The 10050-nt window shown below is 39.2% G+C and overlaps 1 protein-coding gene across 4 annotated transcripts; it reads left to right on the top strand.

Moving 5' to 3' along the window:
• Nucleotides 1-4970: 4970 nt before the first annotated feature.
• Nucleotides 4971-10009, top strand: LOC103460220 (putative methyltransferase DDB_G0268948). Of its 4 annotated transcripts, XM_008402344.3 has the most exons (8): nt 5008-5038; nt 5371-5440; nt 5990-6343; nt 6411-6571; nt 7352-7568; nt 8602-8702; nt 8841-8978; nt 9100-10009. In XM_008402344.3, the coding sequence occupies exons 3-8, from the start codon at nt 6233-6235 to the stop codon at nt 9188-9190; spliced, it is 819 nt and encodes a 272-aa protein (XP_008400566.1). In that variant the 5' UTR covers nt 5008-5038; nt 5371-5440; nt 5990-6232; the 3' UTR covers nt 9191-10009. The 4 variants fall into 4 exon arrangements, with proteins under 4 accessions (XP_008400573.1, XP_008400544.1, XP_008400559.1 ...); XM_008402351.3 differs by lacking the exon at nt 5371-5440 and having other exon boundaries at nt 4971-5038; XM_008402322.3 differs by having other exon boundaries at nt 4997-5168; nt 5261-6343.
• The last annotated feature ends 41 nt before the right edge of the window (nt 10010-10050 follow it).

Raw genomic sequence — 10050 nt, 5'->3', positions numbered from 1 at the left:
GATGTACCTCAACTATGAGAGACAAAAGGAGAAAAAAAATCCAGAAAATAACATTGTCTGATTTTTAAAGAATTTATTTGCAAAATATGGTGGAAAATAAGTATTTGGTCAATAAGAAAAGTTCATCTCAATACTTTGTTATATACCCTTTGTTGGTAATGACAGAGTTCAAACGTTTTCTGTAAGTCTTCACAAGGTTTTCACACACTGTTGGTGGTATTCTGGCCCATTCCTCCATGCAGATCTTCTCTAGAGCTGTGATGTTCTGGGGCTGTCGCTGGGCAACACAGACTTTCAACTCCCTCCAAAGATTTTCTATGGGGTTGACATTTGGAGACTAGCTAGGCCACTCCAAGACCTTGAAATGCTTCTTACGAAGCCACTCCTTCGTTAGCCGGGTGGTGTGTTTGGGATCATCGTCCTGCTGAAAGACCCAGCCACGTTTCACCTTCAATGCCCTTGCTGTTGGAAGGAGGTTTTCACTCAAAATGTGACGATACATGGCCCCATTCATTCTTTCCTTTACACGGATCAGTCGTCCTGGTCCCTTAGCAGAAAAACAGCCCTAAAGCATGATGTTTCCACCCCCATGCTTCACAGTAGGCCTGGTGTTCTTTGGATGCAACTCAGCATTCATTCTCCTCCAAACACGACGAGTAGAGTTTTGACCAAAAAGTTCTATTTTGGCTTCATCTGACCATATGATATTCTCCCAGTCATCTTCTGGATCATCCAAATGCTCTCTAGCAAACTTGAGACGGGCCTTGACATGTACTGGCTCAAGCAGGGGGACACGTCTGGCACTGCCGACAGGGACTCAAACCTGCAGGCATTAAAAGGACCTGGAACTTTTGTTTTTCCACTGAAAGCTCTGGTTTGCACAATAAATGCCATCTGGGTGAAATTTTATGGATGATACTCTGATGTCCCATTCTCCTAAAGGCTGCACAGAGCTGCACCACCAGAAACTGACAAACACTGAAGAGAAGAAGAGCTATGATTAATGTAGTTACAGTTCTATCCATGTTTTAATGTTGCAGAGCTCAGTCGTTTTGCAAATAGTTCAAAGTTTAAACTGGCATGTTAAACATCTTTTATCTGGTCATTTTGTGCAAGATTTAACAACTAGAAAATGGCACAAAATAAGAATATTTTTTCCACTCTGATTGGTTGCTGTTAGGCCTACTGATTTTGACTTGAATGTTCATTGCATTTTTCGTAGACGCCTGTGAAAATAATTTCTATTCCCATGACTTTTTTGTTCTCTGGGAAATTATTTTTGATGATAAATACAGAAACAAGCATAAAAATCAAAACATCTACAACAGTGATAGTAATATTAATGATAAAATAATGGTCAGTGCAAAGTAGCCTACAAATTCTTTGGTGGGGGGCGGTGAGGGACCTGGATAAAGGCTAGGGGGGGCGCTGGCCCAAAAAAGGTTGAGAAACACTGGTTTAGACTTAGATATGTGATTCTATGCATCATAATTTCAGGGATGGAAACATCTTGTCTCCTGTCCTACCATAGCATGAACTTCACTTTTTTTGCCACACATTTATTTTGAAAGAAATCCAACTGGCAGAGGAGGACATGGAACCAAGGAGCCTCGTAGCAGAGTTGTAGTCTGGACCACTGAACCCAAGACCAAATCAAAACCAGCAGCCCGTGCTACATGACAATAACATTAAGTGCACCTATCAAAATTGCTTCTCAAATTGATCTGAAAGATTCACTTTCCCATAAAAACACCTAGATATTAAACACTTAAAGCTGAAATAAATGTAACCAGTGACAATTCAAACTCTTCTTCATTCTGTTTTGCTTTCATCTCTGTGCCACAATACACAGAGGTCTCCTGCCACCCCTAAAAAAATAACACCCTGCGCGGTTGCCCATATTGCCAATGTCAGAAATAATAATTGTCTGCACCATTAGACATAGCAATTAACAACGCTCAACTATGAACACTGTCCAAGGCCCAATAAGCAAGAAGTAACCAAGCAGGAGGAGCACCGACTGTTCTCATCCTCCCTCCTGCTGCAACGTCTGCCACCATGACAGGTGACGAAAACAAAGAGCAATGAGCATGCTCTGTGTTCCTACGTTCTTGTTTTATTTATTCGCCAATTAAATATAAAGATATTTTAATGAAATAAAATAGCTACTGCAGTGTAGGCAGAGCATTACAAGAACAAAGCTCTCAGTGAGGCTTCAGCACTATAGGACTTTAGTCAAGATCCGTCCAGAAGAATCGGATCGTCCATGAATGTCATATTACTATATTGCACTTTGGTCACAGCGTTGTCCCATATATGCAACACCTCAGTCAACACCTCCATACAATAATTCAGCGCATGAGTGACAACTTTTTTTCATCGCAGATGCAACATGTGTTTCAGTCAATACAGCTAGCTTTGCTAGCATCACGTCCACGGAGCTTACCTTTCTTTAAGCTTTCCTTCCAAGTGATGTTAAAAATTGGACGAAGTCCCACCGTCTGTGAAAGCGAAGCGCTGCTGATTTTACATGTCGCCATATCTTATGATTTATGCAGCGCTTTTATATTACTGACGCTCAGAGGAAACCACTGCGCATGTCTTGGGGCTCCGCGTGCGAGTAAAGGTGGAGCCGATGGGTGACAACGGACACTAAGTCACGTTATTGCTTGGATTTTACGGCGCCACCTGAAGTCCCTGAACTTCACATTTTAACGGAAAAAAAGAGCAACGCGACTTGGATGTAACGAGTAACGCGACACTTTTGTAGAAATATAGTGAAGTAGAAAGTATAGATACTTACTGTAAAATGTAGTGGAGTAAAAGTAGAAAGTATCCATTATTAAATCTACTTAAGTAAAGTACAAATACACGAAAATTGTACTTAAGCACAGTAAGTACAATTACTGTACTTACTGTACAGTAATTATATATATATATATATATATATATATATATATATATATATATATATATATATAACCCTACCCTAACCCTAACTCAAAAAAAGGAAAAAACTAAGGATGCCTCATCCAATGTACACAAAACATCATTAATGCCCCACTTGCATACAAACCCATCAATATTCTTTGTCAACTTAAAAAACTCAAACTCCACACGAATTCGAGCGATTATCAGTCTCTGATATAAAACGCAAGCATCATCTGTTTGATGACCGTTCTTTTTGTTTCTCCTCGATAACCATATTGCCAGTTTCGCAGTCACTTTTCACACTTTTCAGATTTTCATTTGTACAAATCTGAACCACTTCTGTCCACTTCAAAATTCGACACTACTTTCTGATGGTCCATCACATCAAATTCAAATACAAAATAGCAATCCCTGGTTGTACCGTGACAAAGTATGAAAACGTTCAGGATATGTGAATCATATTGACCCTGTTGTAGTGAATGATGTCAAATGACTACTGATTTTTTTCATGTCTCTCAGCTCTGTGCTGTGGAAAATCTCTCTAGGTGATCAAACAAGTAAACAAAGACAGTAAATCACAACTTTTGGGATTCAATGCCTCAGTGTACAAGGCTGATACACACTTTAAGCAGAGGAGAAATGTATGCCTAAGTTAATTCCTTTGATATTTTAAAACTTAATGAGAACCCTTGGGATAGCATTATGCTCGCTGCCTCATTTGGAAATGGTCAATAGGTCATTATTATTATCCCTCAGGTGCAATTAAGCACACTTTGCTTCCTCTAAGGCCCATCGTGCAGAACTTAAAAAATAGTTTTTCTTGTAGCGAATGGTCAAACAAAACAACAATCTTAACAATAGTAAGAAACAAAACATGGCTGACCTAATCGTGTTTGCTTTTGCTGCAGTTTTTATGACCTATTGCGCTGAAATGAAAGTAAACACTTATTTGCTTTCTAAAGAGTAAGTAGGCCTGTCAAACTGATCGGTTAAAATGGCCTACACTGGTGCCGCGCTTTATTTTGTCCATAGGACTCCTAAGCTTTTCATACTACATGAAGTCACTCACCCAATAATGCACACGGATTGTGGAAACCCCACCCTGAGGCTGGCTGACAGAATCAAGGCTGCCGTACAGTCGGTTCCCCTGCTCCATCCATCTCAGTTATTGTGTTCATAGGCAAGACGTGTCACTTCCTTGCCTGCTGGTGGTATTCAGGCGGCCGATGGGAAGAGTGTATGGCAACCTCACTTCTGTCAGACTGCCTCAGGGCAGCTCTGGCTACAATCAGTAGGTTGCCACCATGAATGGCTGAATGTAGTGGGGAGCTATAGGACATTGGAACAAGAAGAAGAGGTTCTTTATCAGATCTTCCTGAAGCTGGTCTTTGGTTTATCTGTACCATCCTGTTTTCTGCATGTTTTTTTGTCATTGGATTTGCACTTCAGTCTTCTGTCATGTCTTGCTGAGAGATCTGATATGGAAATTACTGGAACTTCTTGTCAGCTGGGTCAGACAGAGAGTCCAGTAAGTGGTTTCTGAATGATAAGTCAACAACAAAGCACTTGTCTTCTCCAGGTGCAATCGTGAGGTTTTGGAAATGTCTCTCCTGAGTTTTATTACTTGATGCAGCAAGGAAAGCAGTACATCAGATCCTTATTCACTCTAAGCATTGCTCTGAATAATTCAAGCTTCACACCGTTTTATAAGCACATCCACAGTCACGCAATCCTTAATACGTGTCAGGATTTAGACCTCAGAGATGTAGAAAAGTTTTTTAAAAAAAATCTGTGATTGAGTTAAATCAAAAAATTAAAACGTTGCTGATTGTATAACATGTCAGATTGTTATCAGCTTCATGGTATTATGAAGTGGTCAGCGAGATCCCCAGATCCAATCCATTAGAAACCTGTGGGAAGTTGACATCAAACATGCTGTTTGAAAATAAAAGATATTCAGAGGAATTGTTGAACATCCTATTTATATTTTCCAAAATATAAACTACACATTGATTTATTTTTGCTTTATTTTGAAGGTCCTGTTTTGTATACACTTGTGTCCACGTTACTTCCTTTTCCTCACATCGGTCGCAGCCAAACATTGAGGGTAAGTTGTTGCTGGAGCTTTTTCCCGTACTGCCTTTGTAAATCTCACCGTTTATGCTGCACACAAGTTGGGATGTCGATTAAAGGCGATACTTTGACATTTGTACGGGAGCGTTGATCTGCCGCTCACGGTAATAAATAATAAATACGTAATAAATCCCCGTGTGTGTTCTGGCTTATTTGAGAGAACATGTTTCAGATTGTTTGTTCCTTTTCGTCTCAGTGTCGGACTGCGACTCATTCAGTGACCGTTTCATAGAGATATGCAACAAGGACGAGCGGGTAAAAACAGGTTGAAGACGTATTTTGACTGTAATTTGTTCTCTGGAGCAGAAGGGGCCAGTAATGCACCATTAAGTTGAACGCTAACTACTGCTAAACAAGAAGAGGTTCTTCAAGGCAGGTCTGTGTTCTACCTGTCTTCTGCATGTCTTATTTCTTTTTTGTTTCTCATACTATTAATTTTTTGTCCCATGGATTCTCAAATCACCCTTCTATCGGGGCATTCGTGAATTACTGAACCTGCAGTGTTCAACTGTCTTTGTTGTTATTCAATAATTTAGCAAACTATAACATTGGCAGTCTTGCGTGTAAAGACAAATGGATTGTGTTATTAACGCAAACCGTTTTAGAAAAACTTGGCACATTTATTTTTACAGACGAGAAAATAAACTTGATTCTATTTTACTTGCATTATTTCATTAGTTTGTGTAATTTTTCACATAATGTAGTTAATCTGATGTAATGTGTAGAAATATGCAATGAAAGGAAAGGGTTAAGCTGGAGGCCCAGTCAACAGCTCTGCAGCTGAGCTAACAGGACCTTCTACTCAGGCAGCTTTCAGTAAGAGGCTTAATCAGACCACTTTTATTAACTTTGTTTAAAAAGTTCAAATCTTCATCTGATCATCTTTAAATTCTCACTGCTCTCATCTGTTTTATTTGAATTGTAGGATGTCTGGGAGGTTTCATTCCTGCAAGACCGAAGACCACACACACACACACGTGCCTGGCAGGAGATTTGAAAATAAATATGTTACACAGTAACAAGATTAGCAGAGAGGGGAAGCAAAGAGAAACAAGGGATTGAAAGAGACAAAAGACGAACTTTGCTCCCAAAGGCAGAGACTGCTCTGCAGGAGAGATCAAGCTAGTTGCAACAAGCAAGAGATAAGAAAAGCAAGTGAAACTTCTCAATGGCATACCGACTTTTTGAAGGGAAGGAACACGCTTCCATCTACCAACAGTATCGGTTTACGCCTCCATCTGGGCTGAAGGATGTTATCATTCAGTACTTGGACAAAAAGGTATGGCCTGTCTGGCATAATCCTTTCTCTCTTTAATAAAGGACTTATCACCCCTTTTCATCCCCAGAAGGGACAGCCGCATGTGCTTGCTGTAGACCTGGGATGTGGAACAGGTCAGCACACTCGACTAATTGCGGCACATTTCAAAGAAGTGGTTGGCATTGACATCAGCGACTTCCAGCTGGAGGAGGCCCGGGCCGTGCCGGGATACGCTAACATCACATACCGGTACGCAGAGGTCCGCTGCAGGTGTAAACGTTCACCGGCAAATTATGAAAGTCTTTTCGCATGCGAAACAACGCAAGTTAAAAGAATGAGCTTCTATACAAAGCTTCTATACCATGACACATTAGTGCTTTGCTGCTCTATCTTTTACTGACATTTTGAAGAAAATGTTTATAAACTAAAGTTCTTCCTTTATAAGGTGACAACTACAATGCAGTTTGTCACAAAAACACAATTAACAAAGCGATATATCACAGCATCCATTACATGATGGGACTCAAACTACATTTACAAGGTGACCAGTCACATTAACAACTTTTAAGTTACTAATTGTCTCAGAAATTATTGCGATAAATAATGTTGTTTTGAGACACTTTTCAAGTAATATATTAAAAAAAAGACAGAATAACACAAGTTTGCCCCCTCAAAGCTATAATTTTGTGCAGAACACTCCTGGAACTGGAAAACATTTTAAATATCCAAAAGAAAACACAACAACCAAACACAATATACACACAATGGATTATACAGTGTCTGTAAACAAATTTTCCCTTCAGAATGGAAATGATCAAGCTTAATGTGACTGATTAATAGCTTATTGTGACAGATTTATTCTTAATTTCTTGAGTAACAGGTTTCGAAGCAGAATGTTTATGTTGGAGGAATTGAGTGAGTTAACTGGATGATGTGACATATTTTTACTTTTTTTCTCTCCTTAAAGCCAGATTGTCTGGAAATGTGATGGTCACTAGCTGTACTTGTCTCTCTGTGGTACATTTGCAGTAAGGGGACAGCAGAAGAGCTTCCTTTTGAGGACGGTACTGTAGATTTATTGACAGCAGCTTCGGCAGCACATTGGTTCGACCCGACCAGGTTTCTGCTTGAGGCCGATCGGGTCCTGAAGCCGCGGGGCTGCATGGCTCTGCTGGGCTTCACGGACTGTAACATCAGACTAAACTATAAGGACTGCGGAGAGAAGCTAAACCACATATACCAGGAGGTAGGTGTTGGCTTAAAGACGTGACTTTTATGGTCGAAGTTAAATTTTAAATCTCATCAGAAGGATCTGCCTTGTCTTTGTAGACCATCAAATTACAGTGAGTGAATTAATTATTAACTTCTGGCTTGAATCTGCAACAAATGTTGACGTGTATCTTATAAAACAGAATATTTTCCAGTGGTGGCAAATAAAATGCTTACATTAAAGACTTCCTCTTATTTGCAGATTTTGCTCTGACTAAAAGCAGCCACTGAATTTTCCATTTGACTCATTTTTAGGACATTTCCAGGATGAAAAAACAAAACAATTGCAAATGTCTTTGTTTTTTTGAATGTCTTTCATCAAAAGACTTAGACTTCCAACCTTAGTTAGTCTTTTGATGATGGAGCCTTTCTGTTTAAAACTGGCGTCTGATTTAGCTGCTGACCTCTCGTCTTTTGCAAATGGTGAGAACATGTCTTCTTTAGATTAGTTAACAATCAAAGTCCACAACTTTTTCACCTTACAGATTGGGCGTCTTTTGGTCATGAAAACTTCAGTTAATTGATCATCCTCCAAATAAGTAAAAGTCAGGTTCCAGACCAGGAAGTAGAGTTGTAGTTTAACACCTGTCTGTAGCTTCATCGCTCCATTGAGGCTGTGACCTGGCCACATCTCCAATTAGATTACAAAACAACTTTGGAGGAATATCTCATGAGTGACAACCTTTCCATCAGTATGTTATGATTAACTGTGTCAAATGCAGAATTGATATTGAGAAATAATAAGACAGAGCTATAGAATTTGGTAAAAAGAGTGGAACTCCTTCAGTCGGTGCTCCTTCGCAGCTCTGATTGGCTAAGCAATGTAACGTGATCCTCTGCAGCAACTGATGGCAAAGCGGGGTGTCATCACGACTTTACACAAGTGTGTCTTTACCTCCGCGGCAGAGGCTCCGCCGAACCCCTGAGACCGACTCACCGAACCCCTGGGGTTCGATCGAACCCAGGTTAAGAACCACTGATCTAGACTGACCACTGTTGACATTATGCAGGTGAAGGAGTTGCTGCGGCCATACACAAGCAACCCAGTCGCTGCGTCAGAGAGTAAACTGGAAGACTTGTACTCTGCCATACCCTTTCCAGACAAGGAAAGGTAATCTTTTGTAGTTGATCTGATGTTATAAAAATGGTTATTACACAAATTAAAGCTAAACTGGATGCTTTTAGAATTGTAGTTAACATGACTCTTTTTTTAAACGCACGTTTTCTCCCTCTTATGTTGATCCAACAGGATTGAGAGTTTTAAGTGCAAATCCATGATCTCTATCAGGACATTGGTGGGTTTTATTAGCAGTTGGTCCATGTACAATTCTTACAAGAGAAAAGACCCACAAGCGGCTGAAGACATGCTGGTCAAGATTCAGAAGCGGTAATTCTCTGTTCTTCAGCAAACACATTCTGATGTCTGTGTTTTACATTTAGGTGTTTAGTTACACAGTTTTGGGAAATAATATATATGTACATCTAATCTATGAGCGTTTTCATCGCAGGTTCCTGGATGAAATGGGCGTCACTTCTGTTGACACTGAAATAGAGCGGGAGTGGGAATATTTCTGCGTCCTCGCTTCAAAGCCGCAATAACCAACACCGCAAACAGAATCTGAGATTCTTGTGTGTTTGCATTCTAAAACGTGTGTAAAATCTCTCCTTGCACCCTAAATTTCTGCGACACACTTGAATGTTTACCACAGGGAAAGTGAAATATTCCAGGAATTATGTAACTTTTTTGAGATTTTTATAATGTATAGTATTATTCTATTGTAAAAGCAAACCTGCTTTGTTACTTTCATGCATGTTTGAGGAAACCTTGAATCTCCCATGGCAACCATTCAGGAAAGAGCAGGAGCTTCTTAAAGAAACAGAGGCCAATTTCAAGGCATCAGTTGCAAAGTCAAATTTCTTGTAAATTATATTTGATATATACAGCATTTTTTATAATAACTGAGGGTAACATAGTTACTTGATTGTGCTACTAAATGGCACCATGTGCCTAAAAAATTCATAACACCACCCCTTTAATAAAAAGTGTTCAAAACAACTTAAAAAAACTTGTCTTTGTATCATCTGTGCTTTTGTTGCTTCCCCTAAAATTATAAATTTGTCTTTATTTCCCCCACCCACTTTTTCTTGCACCTGTGACCAGTGCACAGTTTTGGTGGATCAAAATATTTTTTTATTCATTGAAATAATGATTAAAAGCAGTCAAACACTATATTGATTTAAAATAAGTTATAAATTCATTATTTCTGTAGCATTCTAGAGGTTTATCCAGAAATATGTATGTTGTATCAACGTGATATAATTGTTCAAACTTGAAAAGTAAATTGCAATGTCATGATTATATTTTGTACATGAATGAAAAGTATTGTTAAAACAATAAAATTTTCACATTATAATGTATTTTCTCTGTTTTTCTTTTCCCTGGATAATGACTAGTTTTG

The sequence above is a fragment of the Poecilia reticulata genome, chromosome 2 (assembly GCF_904066995.2).
Source record: "Poecilia reticulata chromosome 2, P_reticulata-male-v2, whole genome shotgun sequence".
NCBI classification, from domain to species: Eukaryota; Metazoa; Chordata; class Actinopteri; order Cyprinodontiformes; family Poeciliidae; genus Poecilia; species Poecilia reticulata.
This window is presented reverse-complemented; position numbering and strand designations above follow the sequence as displayed.

Bases quoted from the DNA above. Each gene is read 5' to 3' on its own strand.
- LOC103460220 (XM_008402351.3), top strand. From the start codon at position 6,233: ATGGCATACCGACTTTTTGAAGGGAAGGAACACGCTTCCATCTACCAA. The intron at 7,569-8,601 runs GTAGGTGTTGGC...GACATTATGCAG, and splicing joins TAAACCACATATACCAGGAG to GTGAAGGAGTTGCTGCGGCC. The intron at 8,703-8,840 runs GTAATCTTTTGT...TTGATCCAACAG, and splicing joins CCCTTTCCAGACAAGGAAAG to GATTGAGAGTTTTAAGTGCA.